Source organism: Excalfactoria chinensis, chromosome Z, assembly GCF_039878825.1.
Source record: "Excalfactoria chinensis isolate bCotChi1 chromosome Z, bCotChi1.hap2, whole genome shotgun sequence".
NCBI classification, from domain to species: Eukaryota; Metazoa; Chordata; class Aves; order Galliformes; family Phasianidae; genus Excalfactoria; species Excalfactoria chinensis.
The window spans coordinates 74168068-74187313 of NC_092857.1; the positions used below are offsets into that span (position 1 = coordinate 74168068).

The 19246-nt window shown below is 44.7% G+C and overlaps 1 protein-coding gene across 6 annotated transcripts in view; it reads right to left on the minus strand.

The window, feature by feature from the left end:
- Positions 1-18995, minus strand: part of ZNF608 (zinc finger protein 608) — an 88648-nt gene extending 69653 nt beyond the window's left edge. For 3 of the 6 annotated variants that reach the window (XM_072360036.1, XM_072360032.1, XM_072360035.1), the window contains exons 1-2: positions 17141-18015; positions 15079-16129 (exon numbers count right to left, since the gene is read on the minus strand). In XM_072360036.1, the coding sequence (XP_072216137.1) occupies positions 15079-15969 (891 nt within the window). In that variant the 5' untranslated portion in view covers positions 15970-16129; positions 17141-18015. Of the gene's footprint in view, positions 1-14479; positions 14710-15078; positions 16130-17140; positions 18016-18140; positions 18257-18844 lie in introns of those variants that run through there. The other 3 variants (XM_072360033.1, XM_072360034.1, XM_072360037.1) reach the window with 3 other exon arrangements.
- Positions 18996-19246: the final 251 nt, after the last annotated feature.

Sequence of the window (19246 nt, forward strand, 5' to 3'; positions counted from 1 at the left end):
GTTTAATGAATTCCTCTGGTTAATCAGGAGATTGGAGGCGTCAATATCAGTGCTCAAATATACTTGGGACCTTCTCAGGGTTGAGCCAGACCCAACAGGGGGTGTCAAAGGCAGCTCTTCACAACGTGCCCCACCTCACTAATCACCAGCAAACTGCCCACATAACTACACACACAGTCGCTTTTCATTTCAAACAAGGAGGATGCTATGTTTGAATAAGCATGCTATCGGAACCACCCAGACTTCTTGGGCTCCCTCACACACAGAAGAAAGCCTCCAAAACAGGAGTAAATGTGAGAAAGCATCCATCAGCGATCCATGGGCGCTGACGATATCCTGGGCAAATGCAATAAGAACCCCATCAGAGTTGAGATCACAGTTCCAGTTCAGTTTTCAGAAAGCTAACAGAACTGTTCCACTGATACTAGCAGGCTGAGGCATGCTCTGGCAGTCAGCTCTCAGTTCTGTCCTGGCACTGCTCCATTCACGCCTGGCTCACAGATTCGCTCACTATACATCCAGATGCAAAGGCTCTGTAAGGCCAAGACAAATTTGCAGGCATTCTTTTCTAATAGAGCTGCGCAAAATCTCTTGCAAAAGGACTCAGAAAAAATGTGACTTTCTGTGGCTTTAAGTCAAGAAAACAAGATTTACCGCATCCCACTTCCACAGTGGCAAACTGATAAAGCTAGCAAAGAATTTCTACAGCGCTGTAATAGGATTTGATCTTGGAAGTACCAGCTCTTCTCAGTGCTGCCTGTCTTGAACCAAAGCAAAGAAATTATGTTTCCCTACTCAATGAACCAGTAAGGATGCTCTGCTCTTACACACCCTACACAACTAATGCAGTAATTCAGCCCTCAAGTGAGAAGTGCACTTAATTTTAAGAGAAAATGTAATTTAAAAGGAGAATCAATTAATTTCAAAATAACTAACGATTCCTTCCAGCTCACAACTTTGTTTTTTCAGGTAATGCTTTACAAATTTAGCAATGGATAAAACCAGTTAGCCAAGAAATCTGAAAAACGTGGCATACTGACCCCCAGTATCCAGATTGGATGACCTCCTCTAAGATAAAGCACTGAAACTTCTGAACCTATGGCAATGAACAGCACAGGAATCATAGTCCTCATCCAAGAATTGGTTTCAAGAGCAAGTAAGGACAGTGGCTTCTTTATGCAACAGAGGCAAGATCTGAACAAAAGCACCCAAGGGCCAGACAGTGGAAGGGCAAACAGGACAGAGAAAAGATGTACTCTTGACTTCTGTATTTAAACTCATGAAAGGTTAAGTTCCTGGAAGATCCTGAAAAAATTCAAGTGGTTTAAGCTGGCTTCCTCCTCTCATCCCTCATTCAATTCTGGAAGCAGTATTAAATTTGTCAGTCTTTTCTTGGAAGAATTATAAGTTGTTAAATCTAATCACACAGCAGAGGAGCTCTTATGCCACTATAAATATTATTCCCCAGCTATTTTTACCTCAGTGAGTTCAAATCCCATTAGCGACTTTGTGTTTCTCATAATTTTACCAGACCTTTGTCTTCCAGTATAAAAAATGAAAATGAGCTGATACGAAATCTTCCAAAATTCTGAGATGAAGTAATATTCCTCGGCTCAAACTGCTGATTTAGAAGGCAGTTTTACTTTTGAATTCACTGAGGCACACATCTGGGGCAATGCTGCTTAATGACTGGGTTTGACTTCACTATGGAGAGAGAAAAGCTCAGTAAGCCTGACTTCACGTTGGTCAAAACAACAGGTCATAGCCTGGGGTGAAGCAGTCCATGGACAGCTGAGCCTCATCCACCCACAGAACAAATGAGTAACTTGGTCATGAGGATTTATGAGACTTCACCCATAACCTCGCAGAGACATTGATGCTCACTCCCAAGCAAGCAGATTTCACCCCTAAATGCAATGGGTGCAATGGACTGTTACCCTCAAACAAGCTGCGTGCACTCTCATTTTTTTGGGGGTAAGGAAATCCAGCAGAAATTAATGCAGTGAAAAATAATGTTTTGTTGAGAAGAGTAGTACTCCTACGGTTACTACACGGTAGACTACAGTTTGTCAGGATCAAGTTTAATAGCACAAGCTATTGGCACTGCTCTTTTCAGAGGGAAGTTCTTTACTCAGAGAGTGGTGAGATGCTGGAACAGCTGCCCACAGAGGCTGTGGATGCCCCATCTGTCCCTGGAGGTGTTCAAGGCCAGGCTGGATGGGGCCCTGGGCAGCCTGGGCTGGTATGAACTGTGGAGGTTGGTGGCCCTGCCTGTGGCAGGGGGGTTAAAGCCTCCTGATCTTTGAAGTCCCTTCCAACCCAAGCCACTTTCTATGATTTATACTTGCTTATATGTAAGCAAAAAGAATAACACTATAAGAAACAATCAACTGCTGTGCCAAGCACTAAAAAAAAGGCCACACCTAAAGCTCATTTAACTTTTTTCCTTTCCTCTTGCAATTATTCAGCATAACAGACACTGAAAATTTTCCTGTTTCTTTCCAGTGAAATCCTTTGCTGCATTTCAGACATGAACAACTGGCAAGCGAGTCTTTGCCCAGATCCCTTGTTTTTCCTTTACATGAACTTGCTGTGAGTCAGAAAGACTAACACCTCACCGCCTACATTATCATACTTAGGGAATCAAACTAAAATGGCATTTTATAATGGCTTTAAATCACCAAACACAACTTGCCAAGCTCCTCTAAGCCCACTCCTTCTCTCACACTAAGTTACTGCAGGAGCTGAGGATGGAAAATAACATACTTGTAGCCAAGCATATATAGGCCCCTTCAGACTGTTCATGAGGTCATCAAATCGAAACCGATTTTCACATGAACAATCATGGCAAATCTTCTCACAAGACTTTGTCTCCTTTGGTAGCAGTGATGTTCCATACAAAAGCAGAATGTTTTCTTTGACTCGAGGGTTTGCTTTCTAACATACATTTTCCACGTTCAAACTTTCCAAATTAATTTTCATGGCTGTGATGGTGGGGAAATTACAGTAAAGAAGTCAGAGAAAATTCAGCTCAAAAGGTAAAAGCATTGAAAGTCTGCAATTCACTGGAAAAAAAAGCAACAACTAGGAAGTCCCAATAGAAAACCTTAACCAGCCTTTAACAGCAGAAGTTGCTTCACTTGTGCTTTAGCACTTTCTTGACTTTTTGATCTTTAAAGCAATGACCCATGAAACTGGCATCTTGAAATATGCAGGGTACCAGCTCCTGGGTACTCTGAAAAAATGCCATACAACAGCACATTGGGAAACGCGAGCACTTTTGAACCATCTGAACCACCTGCTAATTAATGACAATACTGAAACTAAGGCCTATTAAAAAAAAAAAAAATTAAATAAATGTTTTAAAAAAAAACAACTCTCTCAGAAGGAAAAAGAAAAAAAAAAAAAAAAAAAGATAATAATTGTGAGGATGCTCAGGTGCATTTCAAGGAAAGGGCTTCAGGTAAATGCATGACATGTTCTGAGATTAACAGGGCATTCCAACCCCCCTGTTCAGGCAGAAAACAAATTAGGGCAGGCCCTGTTGCCACCAACAGGTGCCCCCTTAGCTGGAAGGAGCTCAAGCCGTCGGGTTGCTGTCAGAGTGCAAAGCACACCAACGCTCCCTTCTCCCACCCTTCTCTCCCTACTAAATATGTGCACCATGCTCAGCAGCCGCTGCTGTTAACTTCTTCCTCCTTGCCTCTTCTTCTTTGGGAGGAAGTGAAAAATAGCAGGACTTAGACACAAAACATAGAGCTCATTTCCTGTACCTTAGTTACTCGCTCTTTCAACTCCTTGTCCGTAGGATTTGGCTGCCAAATAGGTCTTAATCTGTAAACAAATGATTTGCTCTACAATTAAACCATTCATTTCCTCCTTCCCTCTTCTCCCCTTCCCCCCCCCCCCAGCCTTTGGCTATTTGGCTGCTATCCAATGTTGAGGCTCATAGGTTCTTCCATTATTTAGTGCTGGTTAAAAGGCAATAAGCTCATTTGGAGTTTATAAAACTATAAGCTATCAACAAAAGCATTTAATGCTTCTCAAAAGCACTGTGGATTTTGCCCGAAAAATTAATAAGGTGAGAGTGTATGCACGCATGCATATGTACATACCTTTGGGCACAGGGGGTGTTTTCTATGTGGTATACTGGGTACAGTAGTGGACTTCAATGCCTTTAAGTCCACTAGTGTAAGCTACAAATGCAGGCAACACACTTTGGCTTCAATTATCTGTGCACCCTTTCCTCAACAGCTGATAATCACAGGAATTGCAGTTCATCTTGAATGCAGAGATGAACCTCAAAGAATATGATGTGAGGGGAAAAAAAAAAAGTCACACTGCTGCAGCATTTCACAGTGTTTGCAAATGCTGTTTCCTCATGAAATGATGTTGTGAATCACAGGAGTCCACCAGAGGAAGTGAAACCTTTAGAGAAATAAATAACATGCTGGGCTTCTCATCTATGCAGTTAAGAGTCATTTCTGACCCAAGAAAGCACAGAATAACATCAAGGTCATTATCCCCTATCTTTTGCTTTTACATTTCTGTCCTTGACTGAAAACACTCAGAAACCGTGAACGCAAACACTATGCACACATGTTCAACTCCATTCAGATGTTCATGCAGCCAGCAGGCTGCAGCCCCAGTGTGGGATGGTAAAGACAGTGAAACGTTAAAAGAAATCTGTATATGGGTAAGTGAATTACTACAAATGAACAGCTAAATTTACAGGTGCAAATCTCATTTAGAAATGACAGGCACTTAGCAATATCAACTTCAGCAATATACCCCCAATGAAATTCCAAAAGCCTATTTAAAGTCTATTACGGCTGCTGACATCAATCTGCCAAGCTGCAGAGTGCTAAGCTCTACTAAAGATTTGCACCTATAAATTTAGCTACCGGTGTGTTTGAATTGAATACATTGTGTTTCTCCACGCAGGCAACCAAAGACATAAGGCAGCCAGGCAGGAGGGTAATCAAGCAGAATTGTTGTGGAGCTTCTCACGTTGGCTTTGCCCAAAGAAGGACTGAGGTTTACCCTTCCAGCAGGGTTTAGATTCCAGTCCATCCCACAGCGATCTTAAGACTTTCCACTCAATAATTTACTTCCCCAGTGAACAGAACTGCAAAAGCCACGTTCCTGCTAATGGGAGCACAAACATTACCCAAGAATCCTGAAAACTCCATTTATGCAAGAGTTTTAAAGCCGTACCATGTAACGCACTTGGGCTCCAGTGAAGACACCTACTGAATGAAGCATGCTCACAGATCATAATTAGCTGTATCTATGAAGAGCCACTACCGACCAAATGGAGCTCAGACTCTCACCCTTTCAACAAATGACAATCACTAATGGAGTTGTGAATAATAGGTGGTTTTCAATATGTGGCAAATGAATACGTTTAGCCCGCAAAACTAAGAAAAGACAAAAATAAAATCTGTTGTGCTAGCTCTGCAAAAAATAGAAAAAACAACAACAAACAAACACAACCCAAACCCTCACATCCTGATTTGGCATAGCAATCACAAGGTATTTTTAGCATTACTTGTAAGCTTTGTCCATATTTAGAACTTATCCATATGTGATGCATCTTCAAATAATTACAAATCAGCTGAAAAGGTTTTGTAAATATTAAGCAGAAAGAGGCATTTTAAGTCTAAAATATATATTACAATTTAAGTTAAAAAGGTGAATCTTGGAGGTACTTCAAGCATACTTGGCAAGTTCTCCTCCCAGAGTAAATCTTAAGGATCAAAAATAAATATTCAAGAGCATTAATTTGTTTCTAGATGTGTGCATGCAAGTAAAACAGCAGCCATAATGTGGAAATTTGAGTCACATTTTGCAACTAATTGGAAGCAGATTAAAATTCTGCCTCAGGGGAACATTGTCAAACTAGAAGCTGGAGCAAATGAAGAAAGAGGTGAAAGCATCGTGAAGAGCTGACAGATTTACAATGCTCAAGGCAATAAACGGGTACTAGCTGAAAATGAATGTGCTTCACTGTACTGCGTGCAATTCTCAGTCATATCTCAGCAATAACAGCCCACAGACATGAAGCTCTTATTTTCAGAGAGATGAGGAAGGAAAGAGTAAGAATGAAAAAATACCAATGCAGGTGGTGGGCAAAAAATAAAATACAAATCACGCAGTGACTCGGGTTGCTACAGGAAGAATCAAATTGGTCATAGTGGGCTCTGTTTTGTAACCTGGACTCATCTCAGGCAGGGCTCACCCAGGCATAATGTAATGACTTCTCAGCTGAGTTGAGCAAGAGTCAAAGCAATAAGCTCTTAACAGAAGAAAGAAAATAAATAAATGAACTAAGTTTTCGTATTTTTAAAGTGGGCAATAGCACAGAAACCTGTAGACAGATACATCAGAGGCAAAAGGAAAAACTCCTTTTAAGAGGTGACTAGGAAAGGTTAGAGGAGTGTATAAAAATTAAAGCGTAAAGGAAAATGTACCGATGCCATAAAGGAAATAGCTGTTAGCTTTCTCCTTCAATGTACGGCATCTGGTGCAATGTCACAGGAAAGCCTATTATGGGATCTGGACAAGAAATGTAAATAAAGAATACCAGCCAAAACTCAGCTGCTGTTTTTATTAAAAAAGTAGATTTTCTTCATGGATGTGTGCATGCACACACCCTATACTCACACACATATGTACACACATACAAGCACAAATATGTTTGTATTTATTTATAAACATATGCATACATTTATACAATCCTATCCTTATAAAAGGATCGTGTAACACTACACCTTGTCTTACAACAAAATGTTTCCTTCAAATTCCAGGAACCAATTCAACGTACGCTGCCTATCATTAAACCCTGGGCAAAAAGTAACTGGTAAGATTTCACGTCAAACACGCTCGATACAGCCAGCATACCTCTGGAGTATTAGATCTGTATCTTCAGTATAAGCCAACCGAACAACTCCCTCGGTATTTACTAAATCACATTTGAAATTTCTTTCTTGCAGCAAAACAGGGTTGACTTGAGAAATGAGGCCTACTTCTAATTGCATTTCCTTCTAACCATTACCTTTTACTGCGGAGATACAGATCTAGTTCCATTCTCCTTCTTCAAAAAAGAATTGGCAAGAACATGAAACTCTGAGACATTCAACTACTGCCATTACTCTGCTGCTGCAAGCCTATAATAAAGGACAGATTTGATAGCGCTATCCATGTAGTGTGGCAAACCACACACAAATAAACAGTTCTCCATGAAGAATGAAGACCAAACTCTTCCAATTCAAACATTATTGTTGCTTTTAACATGAGCCATCTGCATAAATCAGGCCAAGGAGGTAACAGGAAATCCAAAAATAATTTGGTCTGGCCCCGCGAGCTGTGAGAACAGAGATTACAACTGGCTTTCAACTCTTCTTAATGGTTGAAAGAAGCAATGAAAATCATAAAACCAGTGTTTGTCTAATGATCGCCTATGGGAATACAGAGAATGATTTCTGCCACAGTTCAAAACAGGATCACTAAAACCCACCAGGGAAGGCGATGGCATTCGAGTGTGCAAATTCATGATAGGCAGTGGATATAACAGAGCCCTAAATTAACTCCAAAGATAACACGAAACAAAACAAAACAAAACAAGAACCCAAAACTGTGAGAAGCCAGCTGTTGTCAAAATCAGAATGACAGAGGGTGAGTTTGAGGAGTTTAGGAAAGTGCGACCAATTGGAGCTCGGTCTTCCATTGCTAATTGAAGCATAAGAAACAGCCAGTTACTGAGGACAAACTGCAAATATGCTATTTATACGACACTGCCACATGACAAAAAAGCTGACTAGTAGAAACTTGACTGGCAACCAAAGACCAAGCTATTATTTCAAACTGTTATGGGAAAGCAATAAAATTGCTACCAGGTCTTCTCGTGTTACTCTTCAATAAAAAGAAGCCACAGGGGAAATAAGAGGGGGGAGAAAAAAAGCAAAAAAAAAAAAAACCAAAAAACAACACATCAAAACCTCCATAGTTCCTTGAAGTAAAATATGCGTCTGTGGCATAATGCCATCTGCTTGCTGGTTAACATGACAAGACAATTCAGCAACCAGAATATCAGTGCTCTGCAAACAACAAGTAACCACAATCAATAGATTTTAGTTCTCTCTTCTGACTGCAATAAATTACATTCGTGCACAACTATTGGCATATGCTTCAAATATCCCCATGGGCACATTTTTCCTACGTTATTACTTGACAGCAGAGATTCTCAGGAGACTGAATCACCTCAGCAAAGCTGGGTTTGTGCCTGGGAATAAGACTTAGGCTAGGACAAATCAAAAACTGGAGAAGGAAGACAGGGGTGAGAGGGGAACCAGGTTTTCAGCACTCATTATTTCTAAAGACTGTTAAGTCATAATGGTTGAGGAAGGCTTGTGGGCAAGGACGCAATTCAACACTGAGCTTCTTGACTTCAAAATTTACTAGGAAAAAGTAAAAAGAACATCAAATTTAAATTCTCTATGAGTTTTCTCTGAACAGCCTCAATGGACACTACAGGGAGATGGCAGAGAAGCCAAGATTTATCAGTATGTGCTAGCCTACCAGAAAAATTGACATATCAAACCTTTCTCGGTAATCAAACACTTCAAGCAGAAGAACAACATGCTATGCAGTCCTCAATCCTATCTCATTCCCTGCAGCTTACCCTACTCCTTCAGATCTCATTATCCAAAGAGTCCTGTTTATAAGCACAGAGAATGCGTCTGTGTACACGTGCACAGGGTCACAAGAAGAAACCATTTCTACTCCCTTGAATTTTCTTTCTGCTTTCTCAAAAAGATGAAAAACACTACAAAGAACTTGCTTGCCAGTCAAGTCACTCTGAATAGCTTCACAGACTTTCATCCACATGTTTCTGTTTCAATTGCCAAGACCACTTTGTCAGAATTAAGACGAAATGCAACAGGGAGTGCTTATTGAAACCCTGGCTACAACACAGCTCCAAGTCACAGTTTAAACTTCACATTTGCCCAAATGGCTACTTAGAGCCCACAGTAAGCTCTGGTTTTAATTTATGAACACAATTTAAAAAAAAAAAAAATAATAATAATTTTAAAAAAAATAATCTGCAAATTTAAAATCTCACATTAAGAAAGCTCCTCAAGTTCTGCTGCAAAAGCTGTAATTTTTATTTGAATTATCTCATTTCAAGCATATTTTTAAACAAATTAAAAAGTGAAAGCTTGTACTGCTACACTGTTCAGTTAAGCGCTGCAACACAGAAGTGCTGGAGCAGAAACATGCTAGTGTGGCAAGGGAAAAAGTTTGCCAGACTGAAGAAAAAAAGAAACATATACAAGCTCTGTAAATTGTAAAGAGCTATTTATATTTTGCCATTACATCATACTCAGAAATTTTCACATACCAGCATTACACTGTCTTTCACCAAATGGGGAATGTTATGTGCAGACTAGATTTATTTATATATATATATATATATATATTATTTTTAATGGGTATTTTCCCTGTGATTGTTATTAAGAAATAAAAATAGCACCTTGATGTGCAAGTTTAACTACAGAAACATAAGGGTTTAGCAAAACCATGGCCATCCCTGCAAACAAAGTCACTGCATCCATGGATATGACCACCACCCGAGGGCCCATGAGAGGATGTATTTCTATTGCAGGCAATAAAGAACAACTGAGAAGTCAGATAACCTTTCAGTCCTTTCAGGAAATGCAGTGACATGCATAATGTACATTCAAACGCTACGTAAGAACTATGTGAAGTCAGCACAGTGTGAACCGCACCAAGTAAAGTATAACCTGGTTGCTGATGCCCTGTATGAAGTTCAGAGCAAGACAGACAAAGACATAGTTTAGTCTGCAGTCTTACTCGTGAACAACAGGATAAATCTACCACTCACAGCTGACAGACAATCCAAAAACAGAGTGTTCTGAGAAACACAGAACATCCAGCAACTACAACACCAAGCAAAGTGAGACAATCTGTCTCCAGCAGTGGGTGATGGGAACACACAATAGGGAATTTATCAAAAATGCAGGCAAAAGTAGTAGTTCTGATAGCAGAAGAACACTGGTGTTCCCACAAACACCCTCCTGACAAAGCTTTTGCTCAGATATCGTGCACCTTCTGCTCAGAAAGGTCATTCTGACCTACTGCTGCACAGACCCTGTTTTGTGGCCTTTAACCTCATGTGTTGTTTTGGAACTCATGCAATCCTACTAGTTTGGGAGGGAGAAAAGGGTATTAGCATTGCACCTGGCACCATCTCAGCAGCATTTCCATCCATTGCTCCCCAGTCCGTCCCATGGGTGCTAACCTACCTAGCAGGCAACCCACGTCTCAACTCTGGAGCAGCCTGGGCAGCCAACAAAGCCCCAAGGTGTCCCAAGGTCTGGTGACTTAGCATTCAGAGCATGGCAAGGTCAGAAAGCAAAGGCAGCATGCTGGGACCAGCCAGCACTGGGTATGCCAGAGCCAAGCATGATGATGGATCTTCTGGGCATCTTCAGCAGTCCGTAAGGACAGTGCATAAGAGCCCTGTGGATGGCAAGTTTTCAACATGCAGGGGGTACCAGTATATTCCACACTGCCACCTACTATCAACAGTGCCCTCCCTAATTTTCATTATCCTTTACTTTCTTTATTTTTTCAAAACAGTTATGTTTAATACAACTGCTTCACAAAGCAACCACAGGAGGAGTACTGCTGTCACTGATGTAACCACATTCAGGCTGCCCATACAAATGCGGACTGCAGGGATGGCACAGCAAACCAGGGACACGGTGTTTATTCGACATGCATAGTACATGTCCAGTTAACAGAGAGCAGCCCAGGCTCTCCCACAGGCATCAATGACAGCAAGCCTGAGAAACACCGCCACTGCTTCTTATACACCCGCCACATGAGTTTGAGCATGCAAGAAGACCTTGACTCGTGCCATCATCAACAAGCAAATATCCCAGAGACCAAGCCCTTGTGGGAAGGCACAACATGCCGCAGAGTAAAGCCAGGGGTCTGGCCAGCACCGCACAGGGGTGCCCACAGCCCGCTACCAAACTGCCTGCCTCCTGTCAGAGCAGGAACAGATAACCTTCTTTATCATGGGTGGCACAAGACCGGTTATTAGCTTCAGTGGAAGGGCCAAACAAAAGCCGGATGGTGCTTTATCCAGCGCTTAGGCTGCAGACAGGAATCCTATCACCAAACAGCACAGGACTCCAGATATCTATAAAAGAGTAGCTTTCCTGCCATCAACAGCTCGTGCATGGAAAACTTTTGTCAGTGGTTTTACCACACATAATTAGTTAGCTGATAAGAGCTTGCTAAAGTTGCCTTTTGAGAGTCATCTTTTTATTACCATTATTTATTGCCCCTCCTCCTTCCTCAGGAAAAACAGAATCGTTCAGGTTCTATCTAAACAGCGAGGCCTTTCAGGATCTGACCCTTATTGTGTTTGCCTGTGGGAGGTGATTCCCTATTAGGAATCTTTCAGTGACTGAGCTTCTGGAAATCTCTTTACATGAAAGCAGAACCGGTTAACTGTCTGTATGAACACGTGTTTTCACAGCCTCTCCTGTATTACTGCATCTTACAGGGCTTCCATAAAGAGCCAGATGAACATTTTTTTAAAATAATAATAACAATAATAATAATAATAATAAAGAAAAGAGCCTCAAAAATATGAGCAAATGTCAACCACTTGGTTCCTGTCTTTAGGCTGGAAACTAGGAACAGATGGTACTTTCCATGTTACTTGAATCCAGTTATTGAACACCTCTGTGGTTACAGAAGATTTTGCTTAGCACTTTTAACATACATTTCATTTATTGGACTATAAAACGCTACTTTGGAAAAACAAGTCTTTATATAGCTATAATTAGAACAGTCTTGCAGCAAGCTCCTTTAACGCTGAGAACACGGTTAACCTCGTGACATCTGGATAATCAATCCCTTCCCTTTTACTGGGTATTTATGAAGTTATTAAAATTGTAAAATTACCGATGCTGAAGAGAGGTGCTTTCCCAGCAGCTCCCCGCCAGGCTGCAGGCTCACAGTGCTGCCTCCAGCCCCATGCCCGGCCCGCCAGGCCCAGCAGGACCCAGCCACACCACTGCGGGCGCCGGCCTTATTGCTCCGCAACAGCCAGATCCCCGGTGCAGCTTTCAAAACAGTTTGCTGTCAAACAACAATAGACTTTGTTCTTTAATTGAAGCGGGTGACCCGCTTGCCCTTTTATTTCACAGTGAATAAGCTACATCCAAGGCCAGCCAGGACAGTACATGAAAAGCATATCTCTGTCACATCGTTAATCAAAGCGTGCACTTAAATGATTTACATCAGCGGGCACAAATCACAAGGCCTCCTGATGAAGCATGGCTCAACCCCAGTCCTGCCACAAAACGCCAAGGCAAAACAGACAACGCCAGCCAGAGCGTTCATCTCCTTTACACAACCAAACTAGAAGCAATATGCCATACAAGAGGGACATTCACTCCTGAGTGTCACCAAGCATCCAGTTACAAGCTGCAGCTCAGCACCTCGGGCCACAGCTCCAGATTCTCTGCATAACCTTCACCTAAGCACACGGATCTCTACGTGCCAAATACAACTCGTATCTCAGTTAAACTGTGACTGCTGCAGTCCTCCCGAAACGCAGACAAAGTAAATGCCTGTAGATAAACAATGTAGCAGCTGTTAGAAATACGGAAAGGCAGCTAAAAAGAGGAAGATTTGTTCTCGCTGACAGACAGTAACTGTGCTAAAAATGGCAGCGCGTGGAGGATAAGGGATGGAAAATGGAGACAGGTTTTAACACCAGGAACCTGAGGAGTGGTTAGCCTACCTGTCAAAGCTACTTATTCAGACATGTCACCGGTGGCTTAACCACAGAATGGGCTGCACGAATATAGCTCAAACATCTGAGAATTACAGCATGCTTTGACTTTATCCACATAGCAGGGGAGTGGCAACTTTTACAACATACTTGCGGTTTGGTTTCTGCATTAAAAGAAGAAAAAGAAAAAAAGAAAAAAAAAAGAAAAAAAAAAAAGAAAAAAAAAGAAAAAAAAAAAAAAGAAAAAGCCAGCAGAACACAGTCACTGATTTAATTAGGCTTCGTAAGATCAATTTATGATGTTTTACACGACTTTCCGCAGCAAGGAAACAGAATAAATAGACCAAAAATAGACACTGAAGCACGCTGTGAAAACTAAACAGTGACTACAAGTCCTGGGAATCCGCTCCAAGCTTTTCACAAATAGTAAACAAATGCAGCATTGTCTTTCACACCACATACAAAAACCTTTGGATTTTGACCCAGCGGGCATTAACTCCTTTCTGTCTAGCAGGACACATCCAAATTCATGAGACATGCCTTTCACAACGTGACGATAAATGGAAATTGATTTTTAACATGCAGGCTTGAAAACTATATATCTCCGGATACAAGGTGCTTTGTGCAAGTGATGCATACCCAACTCCAGCCAAAGCGAGAACAAAAACAAACAAACAAAAAAACCCCATAATGATAAGCAGTGCACTGCGCGGCGTCCCACACGTTTGTGTATCCTTCGTGCGGTCTCCCGTGTGACCCGAGAGGGAAAAAGAACACAAAAACGGGAGAAACCACACCGCTCTCTAATCTCTGTTGCCATGACAGCAGCCTTTGAGATACTGCAATGTTCAGATTGCCAGCTAAACAAAATTGTTGAATGTGAACATTTGGCTGGAAGATTAAAAGGCTAAGGGGGTTGCAAAAGGGCAGTACCTCCCACATTCCAGGCAGCCACTGAATCCAATCAAACGGCTCTGACTCCTTAACCACGGCCATTGTGAGGACTGGATTAGGGCAATTTATCTAGATAGTTAAAACAGATTAGAGAGCTGCAATTTGAAGACCATTGGCAACAAAAGCAAATGCCTACTGTACTAAGTTAATAGAGGGAGCGGGAGACTTTCTGACACCTTTTCACGGTGAAAAGAACCTGCCATAAATAAAAGTGGAAACGTACACGTATGAATTACATCCATTTGTCTCTTTTTCTCGTCCGCGTTTAGACAAGGTCAAAAAGGCTCATTCAAATTCATCCGCAGATACGCTACGTTAAAAGCAATAACACGCACACAATGAGAAAGTCATGTTATTTCCTGTCTTGAATGCAAGCCCTTGAAATATATATATATATATATACATATATATATATTCGGATTTTTACTGATAGCTCATGTCACAAACACGCAAATCCAATCCTAGAAAGTCGACTTGGACCCTACAAAACCTTCGACACCTCCGAAACGAGAAAGCAGCACAGACGGGCCCTAAGGAAAGGTGACTTCTTCCCCGACACCTCGGCCCTGCCGACACTCGCAGGACGCTCCGTCAGCGCGTTTTCCCAGCGGCGCTGCTCGGGGAGCGGCACGCACAGACGACGCGATACCAGCAGAGAGCTCCGGGCCACCCGGCACCGCTCACCTTGCCGGTGCCTCGGGCACCCCGCCGGCAGCCGCGGGCCCGAGCCCTCAATGCGCGGGCAGGGCAGGATGCCGGCACAGCGCCCGCCCTCCCCCAAAGCGCGACGGTGGGCATTCGTCGGGGAAGCACCCTCCGCTACGCCGACGCGGGGAAGGAAAGCGCACAGCTCCGCTCGGCGCCCCTCCTGCATGTCACCGCTCGGCACACCGGCGGCCCGACCCGCAGGAATAGCACAGCTCCGAGCCCCCCACCCCCACCAACCCCCCGCCCTCGGGAGGCCCGGAGGCCCCGCCCGCCGCCGCACGCCCCGCACGTCGGGGCCCGTCGCGCAGCGCACGCCGAGCCGTCGGCGCCCCTCGTCCCCCACGGAAGGAGCCCGCGTCCCCGCCGACGCCTCCCGGCGGCGCTGCGGGACGGCCCGCGCACACCCGCAGCCTGGCGCTGGCACCGCGTGCCGGGAGCTGCGCGGGGTGCGGGAGGGCGGGTGCGTGCCAGTCGGGCTGCGGGGCACCTCGCCGTCGGTGGGGGGAGGACAGAGGTGTGCCACGAAGCAGTCCGTCACAGACAGGGGGATGCAGAGGAGAGGGGTTTTGTCCTACCTTTTCAGTCTTCAATTTCTTGACTCGCCTGTGGCTCTCCTCCTCCTCCTCTTCCTTTTTTACCAAAATAGAGTTCCCCATTAACCCTGAATCCGGGGCGCCTTTGCTAACTTCCCCGGCGGCTGCAGCGGCGGTACAGTGGAAGGGGCTGCCGCTCCCCCCGCCGCCCTTGGACCCGTAGCCATAGAGGTGCCCGGGGGGGCCCTGGCCACCGCCGCCACCCCCGGGACCGCTGGGGGGTCCCAGCTGCAGGTCGTGCTGCTTGTCCTTCCGGGACTTCCCCGCATCCTTATCCCGCTTGGCGCCTCGGCTGCCCTGGTTTTTACATGGTTTCTCCTCCTTGTTTTTCCCACAAGAGGCAATGGCGGTGGTGCTGCTGGTGCTGTTATTATTGCCGTTTGGGTTACCGCTCGCGCTTTGACCCAGTGCTGAATTCATGCCAGTTGCCTCTCCAGGGCGCCCTTGGACTTCCTGCCTCTTGCCAGCACTGCTGATCTCAGGAATCCCATACAAGGCAGCAGAAGGCAGAGATTTATTAGCATCCTTAGAAGTTTTACTCCTTTTCACTTTTGATTTACTAGTCTCTTTGTGAGAGGCATTCCCCTGGGGAGCGGAGGGCTGAACAGAAGCAAATTTTAGGCCATCAGCTAAGGCTGAGGTAGTATTAGCCCCACTGGAAGCCAGAGCCCCACAATCCTTGGAGCTGGCGCTGCTGCTGCTGGTGGTATTGGTAGAATTATTCATCTCAAATTTCTGTCTGTCCTTCTCCAAATCGGCGTCCAGATCGATTATTAAATTCCCAACACCGATTTCCCAATCATCGCCACTGTCGTAAGTGTCAACCGCGTTTGGATCCACACCTTTTCCTGTACTGGAAGTGTTCAATGACATCCTGAAGATGAGATCTCTAGAGTAAAAATTGGATGAACTTTCCTTTGGAGGTGTGGGGACATTCGTTTATCTCCGCTGGGCTTTTCTAGGTTTAATTCTTCTCGTTCTCCTTTTCCAGGTGTGTCTGGGTTCGTAACCTGTGGTCCACATCCACCTTTTCCTGTGAGGAGAGGAAAAGTCAAACATGTCTTGTCTGGGTCTTACTAGAATATAACACAACCAGTAGAAAAAGGCCAAGGCAGGGGGGACCGAAATATTTTGCTACTCGCGTTTTTGTTTTTGTTTACCCCCCTCCCCCTCTTAAGTTTGTTAAACCAGAGGCAATAGCTGTCATGCTTTCACAGTGAGCATCCTTAACCTACTTGTCTCCCAGCATCCTCCAAAGCCACGTCCAGGAAAAGAAAAGAAAAAAAGGGGGGGGGGGGGGGGGGGGGGGGAAATAAATAAGAAAAGAAATTAAAAATAACAATAAAAATCCATTAACTAGGTGATTTAAATCCACAAAGCTCAGGAAACAGCAGCCTCAGAGCTGGTGCCTAGCTGTGGGAGCACATGTTGTAATTTAACCCCAGGACCACCACCTAGGCACCAGAGGCAGAAAAGGAAGTACACAGGCTCACTCTTCACCGCATTCCATGGATTTTGTGGCTTTAAACCAGACCCTTGAAGTTTTGTGTTATTTCTGTATTATCTTTTTTTGTACTTAAGCCCCCCTCCCCTCCCCCTTTTCTTTTTTATGGAGGGGGGTAGAGGAGGTCGAGGGAAGGGAGGAACCTGATTTTCCTTCACACAATAAGGTTTCTATTAAAAACAAACAACCCGTAAGCACGAATGAAAAAAACATCAAAACCCACGGTTTAAAAAGAAGAAGAAGAAGGAGAAGAAGAAAGGAAAGAAATAAAGATCTATCTTAAAAAACATCAGCTCAAGATCACAGTCCTACAAGCAGTTCTAGCGGTCACACGATTGTTAGGTCTGTTAAATACAGTATTACTGACTGTACAGGAAACTGATTAAGACATACACTTTAAGTGATCTGCACCAAGGTGGCCTCAGTGACCGCAAATGAGTGTGTGTTTGACAAAGCTCAGTTAAAACGATTTTTAAAGGGATCTCTCCCTTTTACAGCCGCTTATCGAAACATTTATACAGAGAGATGCAGAATGCTTACCTTCAGTCCTTTATCATTTTTTTAATTAAACCAGCAAATCAAAAGTGCTGCTCCCACTCGTCTCAGCAACAGCTCTGTGCCTCATTTTACTTAGAGAGCAAGCGATCACGCAGTAGGCAGCAAGAACCATCGCAGCCCCGGTCAGTGACACATCTCCCTTACTTTGGCACTCGGATCAGAGGTCCTTTTTTTTTTGTTTTGTTTGGTTGGTTGTTTTTTTTGTTTTGTTTTGTTATTTGTTGTTTTTTTTTTCCCCTCCTCGCTTACAAAAATAATTAAAAAGAAAAAGAAAAAAAAAAAAGAAGAAAAAAGAAGAAAAAAAGAAGCTGTTCCTCACTCACAGCTCTGCATGCCGGTAGGCAGCGATCACGGTTAGAACCGGAGCATCAGGTTTTGGTTGGTTTGGTTTGCTGTTTGTTTTTTTTTTTGCTTTTTTTTTTTTTGCTTTTTTTTTGTTGTTTTGTTTTGTTTTGTTGTTTTTTTTTTGTTGTTGTTTTGCTTTTCTTTTTTTTTTTTTTCCCTTTTCCTGAGTAAAGCACGGAACCGTAATTAATAATAATAATAATAATAATAATAACAAATCACAGTAAATTGTTTTTTTTTCTAAAAAAATAAAAGAAAAATGTTATCCCCAACTTCCCACTCCATCTTCAGCCCCGCGCCCGGAGCCCGCCTGAGCAGTGAGTAACGATCCCGTGCGACAGCCCACAGGCGGCCGGGTGTTACCGGCAGAATGTGCTAACATCGGGTAAATTAGTGAAAGGGAGGAAGGGAGAAAAGGAGAAGAAAGGACTGAAAATCCGGGCTGGATTCCGCCCGCTCGCTGGGAAGTGGCATTTTTTTCGCCCGTCCTGACAGATCTGATTTCTTCGAGTAACTTGAGGGGGCGCGGGGGCGGGGCGGGGAGCGCTAAGCTGATACCGCGAGTGATGGGGGGTGGGGGGGGGAGTAAAGAAGGGGGGGGTAAAGCCGGTCCGCGCACCCCCCGGCAGCGCCGTACCGACAGCGGCGCTCAGCAGCGCGCTGCGGTAATTGGAGCCCGGCGAGACGCAGCCGGCGACCTTTTTTCAGGACAGGCCGCTCCCCCCTCGTTGTAACCCGGCAAACGGCCCCTCCCCCGCCCGCCGGACGGCGCGGAGCGGAGCCACAGCGCGGCGTTGTTAATTAGTGGCGGGGGGAAGCCGAGCGCCTAATGAGCCGGCGGCGGCGGCGGGGGGGAGGGGTGGGGGCGGGGCGGGCTGCGAGGCAGCGCCGCCAACCCCCGCGGCGTTGCGGTTCCGTTACCGCACGCTTCACGTCACCCCGCCGGGCGCCATTGGCTGCGCCGCGGTAAAGATGGGTGGCGGGGTCCTGCGGGCCGCCCGTCCCAACGAGCCCCGCAGCGGCCCCGCTGCACCCAACACCCCGCATCCATCCCATTATTCCCTGCCCGCCCCGCAACCCGCCCGGCCGCGTGTTCGCGAGGCATCGCTGTGCCGAGCAGTGCGGGCTTTGCCCCGCAGTACCCCCGGGCAGCGCGCCGTCGTCGGGATACGTGCGGGGCTCGCTGCTCGCACCGACCGCCCTGCACACTGCGTGGCACCCAACGCTCAGCGCTACCCTTGTTGGAAAAAAAAAGAAAAAAAAGAAAAAAAAATAATAATAATAATGATAAAAAAATCACCCCCTCTTCGTGCTACAGACACACCACGCAACCGTACTTACGGTCTGTATTGGATGGAGGTGGCCTGTTCCTTCTAACTGCACTGGGTGTGTGTTTGTTGCAGCCGCTTTTTTTTTTTATTATTATTTTTTGGAAAAAAAAAAAATAATAAAAATCTAATGTCTTCAACAGATTTAATGTATTGGGAAGAAGGAGAGCACCAGATACCATGGACCTTCCTTTTCTTTCTAAAGAGGAAAATTAAAAAAAAAAAGCAAGAAAAAAAAATAAAGAAACCACAAAAAAGCACGGGGGAGGCCCGGCCGCCCCCCGCTCGCACGCACGCGCGCACACACACGCACGGGCCCGGCGTGCCCCCGCGGCGGCCGCGGAGGGGGAGTGGGACCGGAGCGGTACCTGAAAGGGACTTTTCTTTGTTCAGAATGCCCCTTCCCTCCCGGCCA